General features: G+C 50.2%; 1 protein-coding gene across 1 annotated transcript in view; it reads left to right on the forward strand.

Moving 5' to 3' along the window:
• The window catches only part of LOC135248580 (calmodulin-regulated spectrin-associated protein 3-like), a 35157-nt gene extending 19598 nt beyond the window's left edge, over positions 1 to 15559 (forward strand). The window contains exons 5-19 of the mRNA XM_064323377.1: positions 460 to 492; positions 2103 to 2150; positions 3594 to 3732; positions 4586 to 4725; positions 4915 to 5008; positions 5140 to 5191; positions 6827 to 6897; positions 7134 to 7206; positions 7693 to 9952; positions 12105 to 12133; positions 12385 to 12671; positions 13123 to 13210; positions 13326 to 13444; positions 14443 to 14561; positions 14863 to 15559. Of these exons, the coding sequence (XP_064179447.1) occupies positions 460 to 492; positions 2103 to 2150; positions 3594 to 3732; positions 4586 to 4725; positions 4915 to 5008; positions 5140 to 5191; positions 6827 to 6897; positions 7134 to 7206; positions 7693 to 9952; positions 12105 to 12133; positions 12385 to 12671; positions 13123 to 13210; positions 13326 to 13444; positions 14443 to 14561; positions 14863 to 15165 (3855 nt within the window). The 3' untranslated portion in view covers positions 15166 to 15559. The remainder of the gene's footprint in view (positions 1 to 459; positions 493 to 2102; positions 2151 to 3593; positions 3733 to 4585; positions 4726 to 4914; positions 5009 to 5139; positions 5192 to 6826; positions 6898 to 7133; positions 7207 to 7692; positions 9953 to 12104; positions 12134 to 12384; positions 12672 to 13122; positions 13211 to 13325; positions 13445 to 14442; positions 14562 to 14862) is intronic.
• Positions 15560 to 19989: the final 4430 nt, after the last annotated feature.

Here is a 19989-nt window from a genome sequence, read left to right on the forward strand (position 1 = left end):
CACACACACACACACACACTACACACTCACACACACACACACACCACAACACACACACTACACACACACACACACACATACACGTACACATCACACATACACACATCACACAACACGACTACAATAACACCACACACACACACGTACACGTACACTCACACATACACACACACACATACATAAACACACACGCCACCCACACACAAACACACACACACACACGTACACGTACACACACACACACACACACACGTACACGTACACTCACACATACACACACACACACATACACACATACACACGCACACATGCACACACACAGCTGCCTCCTGTCCAATCTGACCTCCAGCTGCGGCTCCTTCCTAAAGCTGCTAACACCTCTCCTCTTCTCTTCCCCTCCCATGCCTCCATCCTGTCTTTCTGCTATCCTTCCTCCATACCTCGCTCCTCCCTCCACAGTGCCCCACCCGCTGGTACTGGAAACTGGTTCCTGTAAGTCCCTCTTCTCTTCTGCCTGCCTGCCTGCCTGTCTGTCCGTCTATCTGTCTGCAGCGTCCTCAGCTCTGTGTAATACCACTGATGGCCAGAGAGGGCGACAGAGCACAGCACAGCTTTGGATATTGAGTTTTGGAAATCCACACACACACACACACACACACATATGCACATATGCACACATGGTCTCTGTCTTTCACACTCATGCACACACACATACACTCTCTCTCTCTCTCTCTCTCTCTCTCTGGCCTGCATACACACTCATACATTTTGATATATTCAAATGGATTCACATACTCACGTCCTCTCTCTTTCACATGGATACACACTAACACTGACTCAAGCGCAATTTTTTTCGCTTGCGTACGTAGTGGTCAGATGCACACACACACACACACACACACACACAGATTGCTGTAAAAGCTTGGTGTCATTCCCTCCTTTGGCACCAGATGGTCTGTGCAGTACATCAGCCTTTATGCTCTTGACTGTTCAACTGCCATGGATGCTGGGAATGACCTTTGACCTTTCCAATTCCTCCCAGGCCTCACCTTTGTGATGTGTCCAGGGGATGTTTGTTGGTTTGGATGTCTCTGCTCTCTGCTGTCAGTTCTCACAGCCAGTGAAAAAGGCATCATCGTTCACTGTGGTGCTGCTCAGTCTAGCTGTATCAATCTCTTTCTCTGTCTGTCTGTGTCTCTCTGTCTCTTAGTCTCTCTCCCTGTCTGTCTGCCTCTTTCTCTCTCAGTCTCTCTCTCTCTGTCTGTTTGTCTCCTTCTGTATTCTTGACATTGGACACCACTCCAAGCAAGAATATCTGGTGGTTCCATCTTGGCTTGAACCCCCAGTATCCCAGCATCTATTGCTTCTGTATTCAGACGGTTGTGTTTAACAGCCAGAAATGCATCATTGACTTTCCTGAAGTCTCTTAGATCATAACTTTGGCTTGTGATGCACCGTACGCTTCAGAAACACAATTTTATCTGTGCAGAAAATAATGTATTTCCATATTTCTATGTACACGTCATAGAAAAGAAGTAGCATGTTTTGATGGTGATATAACTTGGTACAGAGATGTAGGATGATTCCGTTTTGTATGTTGTTTTTTGTGATGAAATATTTTGGATGTAGTCTTCTTAGCTGTTCTTATTCACAATGTCTTTTTTTTACCGGTGAAATATGAAATACTTGTTGTACGCTTCTAGCGGTGGTGACTAACAAAGACCAGGTGTTTAGTCACTGCTTTCTGTTTCCAGGCCCCACCCACTTTTACCCCTTCAGCCAATGAAATGATCTAACAGACAGTGGAGAAGGGTGGCGGTTGTACAATGTGCTGGGGGGGGGGGGGCAGCTTGCATTAACCAATAGTGTTCCAGGAGGGTTGCCACTCCAAACCAACCCCCCCCCCAAAGACGCACGCTCCTCTCCGTCTCTCCACCCGCCCAATCGGGGGAAATCGCATGCCATGACCCCCACTGACCCTGCCCCCCCGCCCCCTTTAGCCCCTCCCCCCCAACCCCCCCCCCCTTTTCCGTGTGACTCTGTGGCGGTTCCCATGGCGACATGGCATTTACGCTTCTCCTTTCTTTGCCATTTACATTCAGCATGCCATCGCTTTTTGTTTGAAGGAGTCGGGGAATAAGCCGCCTGTGGTAATGTATCGACCAGTCTGCCCTCCCTCCCTCTCTGTCCCAAACCTCCACTACCTCTCCCCACTACCTCCAATTCCTTCCACCCCATCTCGCACCACGCCCCACCTTGCCAGCATCCACCATCAAATGCACTGGCCGAGCCAAGAGGTTTGCCCAGCTCTGTGTACCGGCATCAAGTTAACACCCTGCCATTGTGCATTTGAGCTTGTGTTTTTGATTTCAATTAAAATTTTTTTATTTGTTAGTTCCTTTTGATTTGTGTCTGTGAAGGTTGACATGGTGTTTTGGGTTTTGGTGTTTCAGAGTTGGTGTTTGAAGTGTGTTTGATTTTTATGCCGTGTTTCGGTTTGGGGTGTTTGAAGTGTATATTTGTTGTCTCAGGCCTGCTAGAATGTGTATAGCGTTTTCAGACTAAAAAGGCCTACCGCATAGTGCCATAGGGGGGCGCTGTTGCAGGCCTGGGCAGTGGCACCCAGCTCACTGTAACCATTTTTTCATTTATAAGCATTCACTCATTCATCCACAGACAGCTGGTGCCTTCCAAAGTTTGCCCCCACCCCCCACCCTGCCCACCAATCACATCCATGGCGTGGTCACAGTGGAGGCCACGCCCATTGTCTCAGACTCCGCCCCTTTTTGTTCTGAATTATCTTTCTTTTTCTCTTTCAGCCGTTCATTTTCACTCACTGCACCCCCTCCCCCTTGTTCCCCACCCCATTTGACCTTTGACCTTTGAACCCATGTCCCTGTCTGGCCGGTCTGTCCTTGTGCTGTGTGCTTTTGCGTGCAGGGCGTGAGAAAAGGATGCAGCTTTGTCGTCGTGGCTTTTCATTCCGTTTTGTTTCGTTTCAGTTTTCATTTTGTTGTTCTACTTCCTGCAGTCTTAACATCATTGGCTGGCTTTCAACTTGTGATCCTGTGGCCTGTTTTTAATTTGCTGTGGAGTGTGTTTTTAAAAAAAAAAGAAAAATGACGCTGGGATCAAGGTTTGTGTCACAGGAGGGGGAGGGGAATGTGGCTGAGGTGGGCGGGGGGGGGGGTTGTGATGTTTCACTTTGATCCACTGATGTATCTGCAGAGCACATGCTTTAATTTCACACTCTGGACAGCTTCCTGTTTTCAGTTTCCTGACTGCACTGGACCACACACATACAATCCCACCCCCATTCCCATACACAGAGAATGACCTTTGCACGACCTTGCAAGGCATGACCTTTGACCTACAGCCACAGCCATAAAAATGGAATCGGAACGGGTGCCGCACTCTGAGCCATTTTGGCTGTCAATCTAACAGTCGCATTCATGCAGTGGTCCTGCTCCGATTCACACATCACCCACCCAACCACCACAAGCCCCTCCCTCTACACTCACTGACCACACCCCCCTTCCTCCTAGACTTGCCTGGGTCCTCCCACACTCACTCTGTCTGTCCCCGTTCTGCAGATCCGCTACAGGAAGGACAAGCTGCTGCCCAAACAGACGCCCACGTTCCCACTGGTCACCGGGGTGAAGGACCTGTCCAATGGCTGCGCAGTTGCCGCAGTGATCCACTTCTACTGCCCGGACCTGCTACGGCTGGAGGGTACGCCATGCCAACCCTCACGCTAAGCTCAGGCTCCGACTTCACCTCCTATCAGACCCTGCCCCTTCACCCCATTCTACAACAGACCCTGCCCCATCATCCCATTCTCCTACAGACCCCGCCCCTTCACCCTATCCATTCTCAGAGTGGTTAAATGCAGTGTGGTTGTGGTTTTTTGTGCTTCTATTTGCTTCAGTACAGTTTATATAGTTTCTGTTTACTTCAGTACAGTTTGTAGTGTATTTATGTTTGCTACAGTATGGTTTATAGCATGTTTGTATTTGCTTCAGTAAGGTTTATAGTGTATTTGAATTTGCTTCTTTATGGTTTATTGTTTGTTTGTTTTTGCTTCAGTACGGTTTGTAGCATGTTCATGTTTGCTTCAGTACGGGCTTTAGCATGTTTTTGTTAGCTTCAGTACGGATTGTAGTGTGTTTGTGTTAGCTTCGGTATGAATTGTAGCGTGTTTGTGTTAGCTTCAGTACAGACTGTAGTGTGTTTGTGTTAGCTTTGGTATGAATTGTAGCGTGTTTGTGTTAGCTTCGGTATGAATTGTAGCGTGTTAGTGTTAGCTTCAGTACAGATTGTAGCGTGTTTGTGTTAGCTTTGGTATGAATTGTAGCGTGTTTGTGTTAGCTTCGGTATGAATTGTAGCGTGTTTGTGTTAGCTTCAGTACAGATTGTAGCGTGTTTGTGTTAGCTTCGGTATGAATTGTAGCGTGTTTGTGTTAGCTTCAGTACAGATTGTAGCGTGTTAGTGTTAGCTTTGGTATGAATTGTAGCGTGTTTGTTAATGTGGCTCTTTGTTGCCCCTTTGAGCCTCTCAGGTGAGTATGTGTTCTCTCTCTGTCAGATGTTTGCCTGAAGGACACCATGTCGGTAGCGGACAGCCTGTACAATCTACAGCTGATCCGAGATTTCTGTGAGAGCTGCCTGAAGATCTGCTGCCCCCTGCTGTTGGAGGACCTACTCTATACCCCGCCAGGCCTGAGGGTACCTCAGTCCAGTTACTCAGTCTCCACACCCACACACACACTCTGTATGTGTGTGCGTGTGTGTGTGTGGGTGTTGTGCATGAATGTGTGTGTGTGTGTGTATGCATGTATGTGTGTGGATGTGTGTGTCTGTGGATGTGTGTGTGCATGTGTGTATCTGTTACTGTAACCCAGCACCTTTCTGCAGGTGAACATCCTGAGCTTCATGGCGGAGCTGCTGGAGTGGTTTGAGGTGCGCAGGCCTGAATTTGTCCGACCGCGAGAGACACTGGACCTGGCAGGTAGTGTGTGCGTGTGCGTGTGTGTATGTGTGTGTGCATTAATCCATCAGATGTGCGATTTCGGAGAAGCTGTTCCGTTCACATTGACGTTGGGTAGATAACAGACTCCTGTGTAATGCATCTCCCTTTAGACATCTCAGTTCTGCCCGACTGTGCAACTCCCACCAGTGGCAACAGCAACAGGTGAGTGGAGAGGAAGAGGAGGGGAAGCTGTCTGTTTTTAGTGGGGATCTCAAACTCATGGCCGAAGTGTCTTCGTGTCTTACAGTTTCATATGAGCACAAAGATTTTACCTCACTAATGCTGGAAACTACTTTTTAAATGAATAAGAAATAAAATTTTTATTGCTACATAAAATGTGTAAATTAAGTTGTGTGCTTTTTAACATTTTAATACATGCATTTAAATTATGTTCTTAGTTTTTTTTGTTGTTGAAACATTACAGAACAATATAGAATAGTTCTAATATCTCCTGGAGAGCCACAGGGTCTGCTGGTTTTTGTTGTTACTGTAAGAATCCCCTCAGATTTACCAAACAGCAGAAGTACCTGAGTGGCGAAGGAATGTGTGCAGTCTTACCCGGTACTCCTGGAATGGAAATAGTTTAATGATATATTGGTTATATAATGATATCTGATTCCGAAATAATGTGTTAACCTTTCCTCTCTGCTAACAGTTTTACATAGAAGGGGCCTGCAAATGATCTGCCAGTAGTGTGGCTCTAAACGGATTGCTGTCTAACTTGGTAGACATGGACATGCCTCTAGTGTGTGTGGCCTGCATAGATACAATTGTGTATCCTGCAATGGTACTAGTGTATAGACAGGTGACTATGGGGTGCAGATATCCTGAGTTCTATGTGCATGTTAAGAGCTTAAAACTGCTAGGTGTGCAATGGTAAGAGTCAAAGAGGAATGCCAGGTTAAAGTGAATGGACTGCGTTTATATAGCGCTTTTATCCAAAGCGCTTTACAATTGATGCCTCTCATTCACCAGAGCAGTTAGGGGTTAGGTGTCTTGCTCAGGGACACTTCGACACGCCCAGGGCGGAGCTCAAACCGGCAACCCTCTGACTGCCAGACAACCGCTCTTACCTCCTGAGCTATGTCGCCCCAAAGTGAATGCAATTTATTCTACAGTGTGTTCAATAATGGTAATATACATGCGCGTAGTGGAATGGCTATATGTGTATGGTGAGCAGTTGACGAGTATCCTCAGACCATTCCACTTTCCCCCTTATATACCCAAGGATCAAAGGATACCCCCAAGTCATCAAATAAAGACACAATCATGGCAAAACAGTAACATTATTTATCCTGCGTGTCCAATCTCTGTAAGCCTGTCATACCAGGTTAACTTTTGTGCTACAGCTAAATGCTGACCTGTTTTGAGTTGTGTTCCTTAGTCAGTGCCCACTGTACCACGCCATCAATGACACCAACTTAAGGTATACATGATGCTGATCCAGTAGGATGTTTTGCAACTGAGCTCTGTCTCTTTATCACACCCTTCTGACTCCCTGTCAACACAATACTCCCTGTTTTTCTTTGAAGGTTTGATTGGGAGTACACATCTGTAAAACCACCTTACATTAATCGGCTCTTAATTGATAACGTTTGGCTTCTTGGGTCTGAATTGGTTGCTGATGTAAATGTGAAAGCAAAAACCAGCAGACATTGTGGCCCATCAGGACCAAGAATGAAAATAACTGGAAGTTTTTTTTTCTGCTTGAATTGTAGTTTTTTATATGGATGGGTTGCGTTGTCCTTGTCAAGCAGACGAATACAATGGGAAAAAATGGGTTCCTCTCTCTTTCAGTGCCTCTCCCGCTTTCATCTTCAAGCAGCCCTTTCTGCCTATTTCCTCACCAGCATCACCAGGGGGCAAAGGTGAGAGAGAGAGAGCAGAATGATGGGATTTGTAGTTTTGAACACATTCTGTAGGCCTCAAAAAGATTTCTGGAGTGGTTGCGCTTGTAGACCGTTGTGTTATGTTATGGCCAGTCCTCAGTGCATTCTCTGTTGATCTGTCTGCATGCGTGTCATGTGCGTGTGCGTGTGCGTGTGCGTGTGCGTGTTCTCGTGCCTGCGTGTTGTCCGTTGACTGTGGGACTCCGTGTTTGTAGGGTTTTTGACTCGGTCTACTTCACTGTCTCCTGTAGAGGGCGTGGGGAGAGCGTGGAGCAGGAAACAGATCAGGTGAGCCACTAAACAGACGCTAACAACCACAGGACCTCTCTCTTTGGTCTTTCTTCCTACCTCTCCCTCCCTCCATCCTTCTTCACAATTTCAGCTTCAGTTAGTTCGAAGTAAATAGTTTGTCTTTTTAAAGTTTGCAACACAGTTTAAAAAATTGTTTAACTAGCATAATCATGCCAGATGTGATGTAGCTGCGTTCAGGCGGTAATGTGAGTGCTCAGGGGGTAATGTGAGTGTTCAGGCAGTAATGAAGATGCTCAGGCAGTAATGTGGTGTGGTAGCAGTGTTCAGGCAGTAATGCAGATGCTCAGGCAGTAATGTGGTGTGGTAGCAGTGTTCAGGCAGTAATGCAGATGCTCAGGCAGTAATGTTGTGTGGTAGCTGTGTTCAGGCGGTAATGCAGATGCTCAGGCGGTAATGCAGATGCTCAGGCGGTAATGCAGATGTTCAGGCTGAGTAATGTGTTGCTGTAACGCTCTCTCGCAGTCGTCCTCTCTCGGCCGTGTCCTTCAGTATTCCCTTTGGTCTGGACAGTGACGTGGACGTGGTGATGGGCAACCCGGTGGGGGCCATCACCCGCTCCGTCAGCTCCGACAGCCTGAACCCCGCCCACCCCGCCATGACCCGGGCCCCCTACACCCCGCCCGAGGACCTCAGCCACCTGCTCAGCAAGGCCCCCGAGGGGCCCGGCCCGCAGAACGGGCCCCTGCTCCTCCGGGCTTCCCGCGGCGCGCAGACGCGAGGCGGGGCGGAGAACGGGGTGGGCGTAGCCATAGGGGAGGGTGCGGACCTGCCCACCATCGAGGAGGCGCTGCAGATCATCCACAGCGAGGGCAAGCTGGAGCCCCGCCTCCTGCCCGAGGGCGCACCGGATGGCTTCTTCCTGCACGACGACCCCGCCCTGGCCCGCCTCAGCAGCTCCGCCCCCTCCCGCTCCGGCATGCTGTACCGGCCTTCGGGGGCGGAGGGAAGCGCGGACGGGGGGGCGGAGCCGGGGAGATCCTGCCGCCCACGCCGCACCTCCAGCGGTTCCCGCGACGACGACTCGGTCCTGCGGGACGGCAGCGTGGACTCGGACGCCTCGGAGGAACCCCCGAAGGTGCGGTCCACCCCGGCCACGCCTGCCAATGGGCGCGGCCAGCCCGCCGGGAACGGCGCGGACACCAACGGCGGGGTGAGGATGACCAGCTTCGCCGAGCGAAAGAAGAAGATGGCTCCGGCGGACGCGGCGTCGCCGGGGGGGGACGGCGGCCCCCAGATGACCACCTGGGCCCAGCGGTCGGAGGAGAGCCCCAGCAAGAGCCCCGCCCTCAGCACGGAGATGTCGGAGCTGGGGGCGCGTCTGGAGGAGAAGCGGAGGGCCATCGAGGCGCAGAAGAAGCGCATCGAGGCCATCTTCGCCAAGCACCGGCAGCGGCTGGGCAAGAGCGCCCTCCTGCAGCTGAAGAAGGAACAGCAGGGCGAGGCCGGGCTGGAGGGGGAGGGAGACGAGGCGCTCGCTGGCCTCAGCCTGGAGGAGCGGCTCCAGCGCATGGAGAGGGAGGCGGAGGAGGAAGCAGAGGGAGATCCAGTGCTTCCCCCGGTGGAGCAGCCAGGGAACTGCAAGCCCCCGCCGCGGCTGGACAAGCAGGTGACCTTCTCCATGGAGACGCGGGCGGGGGAGGGGAAGCCGGTGTGCCTGGACGAGAAGGGGGCGGAGCCCGAAGAGAAAGGGGCGGGGCCGGTGCCGCTGGGGGAGTACAGCATGGCGGTGTCGCGGCTGAACGCTGCGCTCAACTCGCTGCAGAGCGACATGCAGCGGCTGTCCCAGCAGCAGAGGCTCCTGATGAGGCGCAAGACGGCCCCCGCCACCCAGGCCTGGGTCATCCCCGTGGCGCCCAAAAAAAGCGCCGCCGCAGTGGCCAGCTCCGCCCCTCTGCCGCGCCTCTCCCGCGAGTCCACCCGCGACCTGGCCTCCGCCTCCTCGTCCCCGTCCCCCTCCCGCAAAGCGCACGCCACGCCCCCCAAATCCCCCCAGACGTCCCAGCCCCGCCGGGCGCAGTCCGTCCCCCCGAAGAGCCCCAAGCACCACGCCCGCCCCCTGGACCTCAAGTTCCCGCCGCTGGCCCGCATGCTCACCACGACCCACACTGTGGACACCCTCCCCCACCTGCGGCGGGTCTCCCCCAGCCAGTGCCAGGTGCAGACCTCCTCCTCCTTTAGAATAGGGGGCCCCCAGAGCCCCCAGGGCCAGCCCCAGCCCAGGGGGGCTCTTCCCCTCCCCCGGCCGGCCGAGGACAGCTCCTCCGAAACGGGGTCCAGCGAGGACCCCGCCATCTTCTGCCTGGAGCTGGATTCCGGGGGGCCCCCTGTGCCACGGGCCCCGGCCAGGCGGGACCCCGGGGGTGGCAGCAGCTCGGGGGCCCCCTCAGAGTGCTCGTTCGAGAGCGACTGCTACGGCGGGAAGCGCGGCAGCCTGATGGAGATCTCGCTCTCCTCCCTGCGGGGCGGGGCGGCAGGCGAGGGGGAGGGGCCCAGCTACGGGGACGACGAGGGGCCCGAGAACTTCTCCGACTCCATGAGCGACCAAACGGACCCCGAGATGCGGGGCGGATTCGGCTTCTTCTTCAGGGTGAGGGGCCACGCCCACTTCCGTCCTCAGCAGCCACACCCGCTGCTACTCCCTACTGCTCAACCCCACTTTTGTCTCCCAAATACTGTATTTCTTTTTCTGCAGTCCCAGGGGGTGGGAGTGGGAATCGGTCATTAGAACATGCTGACATCGGCATTACAGATTTGAGGGAAATCGGTTAAAAACCAGTTTGAATTTGAATTCAAAATTTGAATTAAAAACAGATGTGCTTCATTGTCATTGCTGTCCAAGGCAAGTAATTCCCAAATGTTCAATATTACATGACTAGTACTTTCATAATTATAATTTTTTACTTTCTAATTCTAATTGTAATTCTAGTTTATTTGCTAAAATAGTCAGTTTAAAGCAGTGCAGCTGCTTTTTTTTTTTTTTTACATTTTTGCTAAATGAACTGAAAAGAAACAGAAACTTTTCTCTTTTATTGGCTTTTTGACATTCTTACACATTAAAATGTCATCAACTCAAAAGTCCTCATGCAAATACATAAAAATCAGAAAATCGCCAAAACATAGTAATGGTTAAAAACAATTCTTAGAAGTTAAAATGAAAGGACACTGAAAGGTGGGTGGTGTTTGAAGGACGGCCGTAAGCACTTCCCTTCTGCAGGACGAGCAGCGTGTTTATGCTCTCTTGGTCCGCACGCATGAAAGAGGGGCTCATTTACTGCGGTTTGAGAGAGTTTGCTCACAGCACGTCCAATCAGACCTCTCTGCCAATTAATTAATTATTCACAGACATCTTCAGTTATGTGGCCAGGGCCAGATTTCTCCACCCAGCAAACAGAAGCTAAAGCATGGCCTGGACGTAGAGGAGACCATTACTGTACAGGATGCATTTCATGCTGATAATACTCACATACACACACACGTATACACAAATGCACATACATGGAGTACACACACAAACATGCACACACACACTACACACACACACACACACACTTACATACTCACATACACACACACACGTATACACAAATGCACATACATGCAGTACACACACAAACATGCGCACACACACATACATACACATAATGTACATGCACACACACACACTTACATACTCACATACACACACACACGTGTACACAAATGCACATACATGGAATACACACACAAACATGCGCACACACACATACATACACACAATGTACATACACACACACACACTTACATACTCACATACACACACACACGTATACACAAATGCACATACATGGAGTACACACAAACATGCACACACACACATACATACACATAATGTACATGCACACACACACTTACGTTCTCACACACACACACACACGTATACACAAATGCACACACAAACACACAATGTAAGTTAAGACATACAGGAGAACAGTTGAAACTGAAATATTGTTCCCTGGCTAATGGACCTGCCCTGACAGTTGGCATTTGTTTTGCTGGGCACAAGTTCTCTCAGTACACACTGAAACCCCCATGAATCCCAGCCTAGCTCAATAACGTGTGTGGAGGTGGAGGAGCTGTGGAACTGAAGAGTGTGTTTGTCTTTGGCAAGGCAGGGATTCAGCAACCTGGGCAAGTCAATGATCCTGTTTTCTGATTTCTGTGTGTGTGTGTGTGTCTGTGTGTGTCTGTGTGTGTGTGTATGCGTGCGTGCGTGCGTGCAGTGTGCGTGTGTGTGTGTATGCGTGTGTGTGTGTGATGCGTGTGTATGTGTGTGTGTGTGTGTGTGTGTGTGTGTGTGTGTTGTTGTGTGTGGGGTGTGTGTGCGTGTGGTGTGTGTGTGTGTGTTGCGTGTGTGTGTGTGTATGCGTGGTGTGTGTGTGTGTGTGTGTGTGTGTGTGTGTGTTGTGTTGTGTGTGTGTGCGTGTGTGTGTGTGTGTATTGCGTGTGTGTGTGTGTGTGTGTGTGTGTGTGCTGTGTGTGTGTGTGGTGTGTGGTGTGTGTGTGTGCGTGTGTGTGTGGTGGTGTGTGTGTGTGTGTGTGTTGGTGTGTGTGTGGTGTGTGTGGTGTGTGGTGTGTGTGTGTGCGTGTGTGTGTGTGGTGTGTGTGTGTGTGTGTGTGTGCGTGGTGTGTGCTGTGTGGTGCTGTGTGTGTGTGTGGTGTGTGTGTGTGTGGTGTGTGTGTGTGTGTGTGTGTGGTGTGGTGTGTGGTGTGTGTGTGTGTGTGTGTGTGTGTGTGTCGTGTGTGTGTGTGTGGTGTGTGTGTGTGTGTGTGTGTGTGTGTTGTGTGTTGTGTTGTGTGGTGTGTGTGTGTGTGGATTGTGTGTTGTGGTGAGACAGGCGGAGGATGAGATGGCCCGCGTAGAGCGGCTCGTTGAGAAACGCGAAGAGGCGAGGATGAAGAACGCAGGAGCAGAGAAGAGAAAGAGACCAGGTACTGTGCACACACACACACACACACACACACACACGCACACATACACACACACACACACATCCTAACACACTAAGCAAAGAGACCAGTAGCACACACACCCTACCACACTATCACACACCATCCACACCACTAATCAAAGCGTACACACCCTAACAACCCCCAACCACCCCCCCCCTCCTGCAGGCCCGCCTCCTCCTCAGAGGAGCCGCTGGTGCGGTGGGTGGGGGACGGGGCGGGGGGCGCGCCTCGGCGGCTGGGGGACGGGGCGGGGACCCCGGGCACGCCGCAGCGGCGGGACGAGTTCACGCGGCAGGAGTACGAGCGGCGGCAGCAGCTGAAGCTGATGGAGGAGCTGGACAAGGTTCTGCGGCAGAAGCCCAGCGCCGCGCGCACCGTCAGGAAGCAGCGGCCCAAAACCGTCTTCCACGACGACTCGGCCCTGTCCCGCAGCCCCGCCAAGGGCTTCATGGGTAAGGAGTCCTGCCCCTCTGCTACCCCTCTATTGACCCTCTACTGCCCCTTTACTGCTCTTCTACTGCCCATTTGCTGTCCCTCTACTGCCCCCTGCTGCCCCTCTACTGCTCCTCTCCTGCCCCTCTGCTACCTCTCTCCTGCCCCTCTACTGCTCTTCTACTTCCCCTCTACTGCCCCCTGGCTGCCCTCTCTCTGTGATTGACTCTGCGTGTGATTGGCTATCTGTGATTGGCTCCCTCTGTGATTAGCTGTGTGCGATTGGCTCTCTGTGTGTTTGGCTTTCTGTGATTTACTCTCTCAGTGTTAGTCTCTCTGTAATTAGCTGTGTGTGATTGGCTCTCTGTGTGTTTGGCTTTCTGTGATTTACTCTCTGTGTGTTAGTCTCTCTGTGATTGGCTCTGCGTTTGGCTCTCCATGATTGACTGTCTTTGTGATTGCCCCTCTCAGGCTCGAAGCTCAGTAAAGTTTACTCCCACTCATCTCTCAACCTGTCCAGCATGGCCAACGACACCAGCAGCAACAAGCAATCACCCAGGTAACCACATTCCCCTCAGCTACACAGCACCTCTCCTTCTCTCTCTTTCTCTCATTCTCCCTACACCTCCCATCTCTCTTTCCAGTCTCTCACGCTTGTCTCTCTCCCCTCCCAGCCGATCTCAGTCACCCTCGAGGCTGATGTCACCCAGCCGATTGGCCAATCAGAATGGAGAGAAAGACTGGGAGAACGCCTCCACCGCCTCCTCCCCTGCGTCCATTCCAGAGTACACAGGTGAAGCGGCCTGGATCTCTCGGTTCAAGACTGGCAAATGTGCTTCGGGGGATTGGGAGGGTGTCCGTGAAGTCCTGCCGCCTTCGAGTGGCCCCACGCGTTACGTTTCCTAACTGTGGGCTCGGATCCACTGTCTGACCCCGTAGCAAAAATGAAATAACAGGCTTCCTGAGAGAATGTTCTAGATCGCTTCTGATTTACCTGTTCGCCATACCTTCCCTGACCTTGCCAACGGCGCTCACTGCCTGCATTGTGAATGAAAATGTCCAGATCTGAGCCCCTAAGTGCTCTGTCAGTTAAGTTCTGACAGTTGATCTGTTTTTATTGGGCCATTGACCCAGTGACCACAGCGGTTTTCAGGCCATAGTTTAAGAGCAACACGATTCTGGTGACATATTGATTTGTAATTTAGGAAACAGGCTTTGAAAAAAGAGGCTTAAAGGACAATGCTTGAGTCTTTATTTTGATGACCAAAATAGTTTCTGTTTCCCGGATGATCCGGGGAAGTTATTGGGAATCCTGAAGCTCGAAGCTCTGGTGATGGATTTGCTTCTGGATTTCAGCTTTGCTGTTTTGGGCACAGTGAGCTATCAGTGGTCACTGGCTCCTGTTTGGATCATACAGATGGTTTAAGAGGACATCAAGTGGCCTACTGCTCAACTCAGATTAGACTTTGCTGTTCAGTAACGAGTTTATTCTTCTGATTATTTCTTCTGAGTCTTGATGCTTTAGGTGTCTTTATTATTTAGTGACCCATATTCATTTTAACGGTGTGTTTGTGTCTGTGTGTGCTTTTTTCTTTTATAGCATGTTCTGTTGGTTCTAATGGACTTTGTAGCGCTTTGTGTAAAACATTACGACTATGATTTTGACTTCATCATGTACGTTTGCTGTGCAGGCCCGAGTGTTCATTTCTGGTTTGATTTTGGGCTTGTGGGTTTTCGGGGGTGCAGGTGTGATCTGGGTTTTTGGTTGATCTGGGTGTTTGGCTGTTCCAGGGCCAAAACTCTTCAAGGAGCCAAGCTTTAAATCCAACAAGTTCATCATCCACAACGCCCTGTCCCGCTGCTGCCTGGCCGGGAAGGTCAACGAACAGCAGAGGAGTAAGATTGTGGAGGTGAGTCTGCCTGCGCCAGCCACTCTCATTGGCCGGGCTGGGCCAGGCTTCTGTGTCAGCTGATCTTATTGGCTGTGCTTGTGCCAGGTCTTAGTGTTGTCAAGTCAATCATATGCACAGTGAAATGTGCAACCTGTTGTGTTAGATACAAACTCTCACTCCATCTCTCCTTCTCTCCATCTCTCCTCTCTCTCTTACCTCCTTTTTGTCTCTCTCTCCATCTCTCTTGCTCCCTGCCTCTCTCTCCCTCTCACCTACTCTCTCTCGCTCACTCTCCTCCCTCTCTCTCTCTCTCTCTCAGGAGATGGAGAAGTGCACGGCCAACCACTTCCTGATCCTGTTCCGTGACTCCAGCTGCCAGTTCCGGGCGGTGTACACCATGAACCCGGAGACGGGGGAGATGATGCGGCTGACGGGCATCGGGCCGCGCGTGATCAGCGCCGCCCTGGTGGAGTCCATCTACAAGTACAGCTCCGACCGCAAGCAGTTCACCGCCATCCCGTCTAAGACCATGTCCATGAGCGTCGACGCCTTCACCATCCCCGGGCACCTGTGGCAGAGCAAGCGCCCCGGGACCCCCAAAAAGCCCAGCACCCCAAAATAAGACTCTGGGCCGCACCCCTACATACAATGGACTGTGGACAATGGACCTTGCTCACCCCTCTCCCCCCTTCTCGCTCTTTTTCCCCTCCCTGTCTCTTCTCAGTGGGGGCTGGAGAAATAGAGCGGTCTCCATTATGAAGACTATGGAAGATTCCTGGGGCAGCCACCAGGGGCGCCACAGGCGCTAATGGGGGAGCAGCGATTTCTTCTTTCTCTTCCTCTTTCTCTCTCTCTCTCTCTCCCTCCCTTCTCTCCAGATGCTGAGGGGACACTTGTTCTCTGGTCCATGTACTGGTCAACTTCCTGTCTGCCCCCCCCCCCACCCACACCACACCCCCAAAGTGAAAAAGAAATGAACAAAAGAAAGGCAAAATAAAACTCAGTCTTCTGCCAAACTCCTCTGGTGCCCTTGTGGGAAACATTAGATTTTATTATTCTTTTTTTTTTTTTTTTAAAGAAATTCCTGCAGTTTCCTTACATCTTACTGGATATAAACAACAAGGGGCTTTGTGCCTGATCAGTCATCTCATCACACACACATACACTCACACAACCTCACGCACACACACACATGCACACACATACATTCACTCACACAACCTCACGCACACACACACACACACACACACACACACACACTCTCTCTCACACACACACACACACACAAACACTGTCTCACACACACACATGCATTCTCTCTCTCACACACACGCGCTCTCTCTCACACACACACGCATGCACTCACACACACACTCGCACACACACACATACACTCACACAACCTCACGCACACACACTCCCTCACACACACACTCTCACACACACACTGTCTCACACACACATACACACACGCATTCTCTCTCACACACACACACACACACACTCTCTCACACACACATCACACACACTGTCTCACACACACAGTACACACGCATCTCTCTCACACACACACACCCTCCTCACACACACTACACACTACGCACACACACACACTCACACAACCTCACCACCCCACGCATTCTCTCTCTCACACACACACACACTGTCTCACACACACACATACACACACGCATTCTCTCTCTCACACACACACACATGCGCGCTCTCTCTCACACACACACTCACACACGCACGCTCTCTCTCACACACACACACACACATGCACTCACACACACTCACACACGCAGAGCTAAGAGTGTGTGACGACAGCTGAAGAACTTTGGTGTTTGTCTGCTCCGGTCTCTGTAAGGAGAATCAGGGTATGTGCAGCTGTAGCCTTCCTTGCTTTATCTGCTTGAGGAAAAGCATCTTCTTTCAGCAGAACGGCAGTTACAAATTTCTTGAATGTAAAACAGACCAAAACCTTTGTTTTTTGTTGGTCTTCAAAGGACAGCTGAGGTTCATAATGAGCCTTGGGCAGGGGATGAGGGACGAGGGCTGAGGGGTGGGGGGGGGGACTTGGTACTCAGCATGGGGGGAAAGGGGCGGGGTTTGCCTCATGCTCCTGTCACCATTTGTAAAAAGACCGTTTAATATTCCTGTACAGTTGGACTGGAAGAAAAATAAGTAGACATTGGACACAAGGTGATCTACTGAGGGAGAACCTTTGCTTCTTTCTCCTCTCTCAGCAGTTCAGCTGGATACATCGAGGTAGATGTTTATTACTGCTCTGGAGAAAATTAAGAGAGCACCCCATATTTTCTGCAGAAGAATCGTGGTTAATCCACCAAATATTGATAGTTGAGGGAAGACATTGTTATTTTTATTATATTATTCATGGGCATAAACTTGTTTAGGTTCCATAATTCAAAGTATAACAATGCTGTATTTTAAATATTTTGACCAGTTGCCATTTTCTGCAAATAAATGTTCTGAATGACAATTTAATTTGTTTGTAATTATAAACAAATGCGGTCAAAAGTTCATGGGAGAAGTCAGATATCAAAAATATCAAAAATATTAAAATATCACACAGACACATACCCATAAACTATGAACCTGCAAATTTGACGTGGTCTCTTAAATTTCTCCAGAGCTGTGCATAGTGCTCTTTATGTGCATATGAAACCGAGGACTCTGGTGTTCAGATTCGATACTGATCTCAGATCAGTGCTTGGCTTCCTCTCCCCCCGTCTTTGCGAAAAATGTTTGGGGGGGGGTCCAGGACCCAGAGAAGAAGAACGGCAAACGTGACACCAAGTAATGCAGCTCCCCAAAGTTTTCAAAGGGGGAAAACTGAGAAGAAAAGGAAACTCATGGACGGGACGCGTGTACATAGATCTGTATCAATAGGCTGTTTTTTTTCTTTGTTCTTTTTTCCACAATAATTTGTATGAAGTTGGATAAGAATAACCACTGTAACAGCATGGGAGATCTTTTTTGTGTGCATGGATGAGCCAAAACTGACCCCCCCCCCCCAGCCCCTCAACCCCTGACCCCTGCCACACCCCATCATAGAAGTAAGAATTCTGGCATGACAGACCTGCAGATGGAATAAAGACTTGAGTTCAGTCTTCATCACCTGAACACTCGCTCTTACACCATCCTCTTTGGACCTTCGTCTTCCTCTCTGTCTCCCTCTCCATTCCTCTGCTGTAGTGCGCCAGCTCTCTCACTCCCTCTCCCCCTCTCTTTTTCCCTCCCTCCCTCTCTGCCTCTCTCTCACCCTCAAATAATTAAATTCAAATAAATTCTGTCTGGTGACATGTTATTGGCAGACAAGCTCAAGAAGCGTTTGAGTGTTTTACACATTACCAGATCAGACCTACAGAGAGTGAAGTAAACGTTTTTAACTGCTGTGTTATGTAATTTATAAATGTACACACTCTTGCCTTCCATCCTTCACACTATCACTAAATGTTCTTTCACTCCCCCGCTTTCTCCATCTACCTCTCTCTCCATCCCTTTCTCTCTTTATATCCCTCAGGTTTGGTTGTGGTTGGTAATGACTGTTACTCTTTGCCCCAAATGAGTAACACCTCAGATTTTTATAGATTTGTCAGGTACTGAATTTATAACGTTTCCTCTTAATGTGGGTCGGGTGCTGAACTGATAATGCCGACTTAACTTTGAATTGAAAGTCCTGTCTACCTAACTTTGAAGCTGAGGCGTTAATTTCTCTTCCGTTCTAAAATTCATTCAAGGACGTGTGTCTGAGTGCAACACAGTCACTGTGGGTATATCTAAGCACCAGAGACTTCTGTGGCTGGGTGGCCAGAGTTTGCAGTGTAGTGTCTGGAGTTGTGGTAATCTGGGGTGATACATTACCAGCTTTGAGATGAAAATGCCCCATATGCCAATCATAGATACCCCTCTGTTCCACACATCCCTCCTAAATACCCCTCTGTTCCACACATCCCTCACAAATACCCCTCTGTTCCACACATCCCTCCTAAATACCCCTCTGCCCCATCCTCCTAAATACCCCTCTGTCCACACATCCCTCCTAAATACCCCTCTGTTCCACACATCCCTCATAAATACCCCTCTGTTCTACACATCCCTCCTAAATACCCCTCTGCCCCGCACATCCCTCCTAAATACCCCTCTGTTCCACACATCCCTCCTAAATACCCCTCTGTTCCACACATCCCTCATAAATACCCCTCTGTTCCACACATCCCTCCTAAATACCCCTCTGTTCCACACATCCCTCCTAAATACCCCTCTGCCCCGCACATCCCTCCTAAATACCCCTCTGTTCCACACATCCCTCCTAAATACCCCTCTGTTCCACACATCCCTCCTAAATACCCCTCTGTTCCACACATCCCTCCTAAATACCCCTCTGTTCCACACATCCCTCCTAAATACCCCTCTGTTCCACATATCCCTCCTAAATACCCCTCTGTTCCACACATCCCTCCTAAATACCCCTCTGTTCTACACATCCCTCCTAAATACCCCTCTGTTCCACACATCCCTCCTAAATACCCCTCCTATCCTCTCACACATCCCTCCTAAATACCCTCTGTTCCACACATCCCTCCTAAATACCACTCTGTCCACACATCCCTCCTAAATACCCCTCTGTCACACATCTCAAGTCCCTCCTATTGTTCCACACTCCTCTACATACCCCTGTTCCACATCATAGTTCCGATCATTCAGCAGTTCCATCAGTCAGTCTGCTGACCATTCCTGTCACTTCTGCTACATCATTGCCTTCACTCTATCTGTCATTCCTTCGCTCTCTCCATCATTCTTTCACTCTCTCCGTCATTCCTTCACTCTCATCATTCCTTCACTCTCTCCATCATTCCTTCACTCTCTCATCATTCCTTCACTCTCTCCATCATTCCTTCACTCTCTCCATAATTCCTTCACTCTCTCTGTCATTCCTTCACTCTCTGTCATTCCTTCACTCCTCTCTCATCCTTCACTCTCTGTTTCTTCACCCTCAGACGGGGGCTACTCCTCATCTGGCCTTATACCCTTCCCTCCTTGAGCCTGTCTGTCTCTGCCTCGCAGCAGAGCCTGATGGACAAGTGTGTACCACAGGAAGCCTGTCTGTCTGTCAGGTTGCCTGTCTGTCTGTTAATCTGTCTGTCTGCTTACCTGTGTGTCTGTCTATCTGTCTGTATGTCTGCCTGTCTATCTGTCTGCTTGTCTGTCTGTCTATCTGTCTGTCTGTTTGTATGCCTGCCTGTCTGTTTGCTTCTCTCTCTCCCCCTGCATCCTACACACATTCTTAAAAATCTGGATGAAGGAAAAAATAAGATGGATGCATGTGACAATGTGTTTATGGGTGTGTGCATAAGCTTGCATAAGGGGTGTATGTGTGTATGTGTTTGTGGGCTTGTGTGTATGTGTGATGTGTGTGCGT

Source organism: Anguilla rostrata, chromosome 2, assembly GCF_018555375.3.
Source record: "Anguilla rostrata isolate EN2019 chromosome 2, ASM1855537v3, whole genome shotgun sequence".
Classification (NCBI taxonomy): domain Eukaryota; kingdom Metazoa; phylum Chordata; class Actinopteri; order Anguilliformes; family Anguillidae; genus Anguilla; species Anguilla rostrata.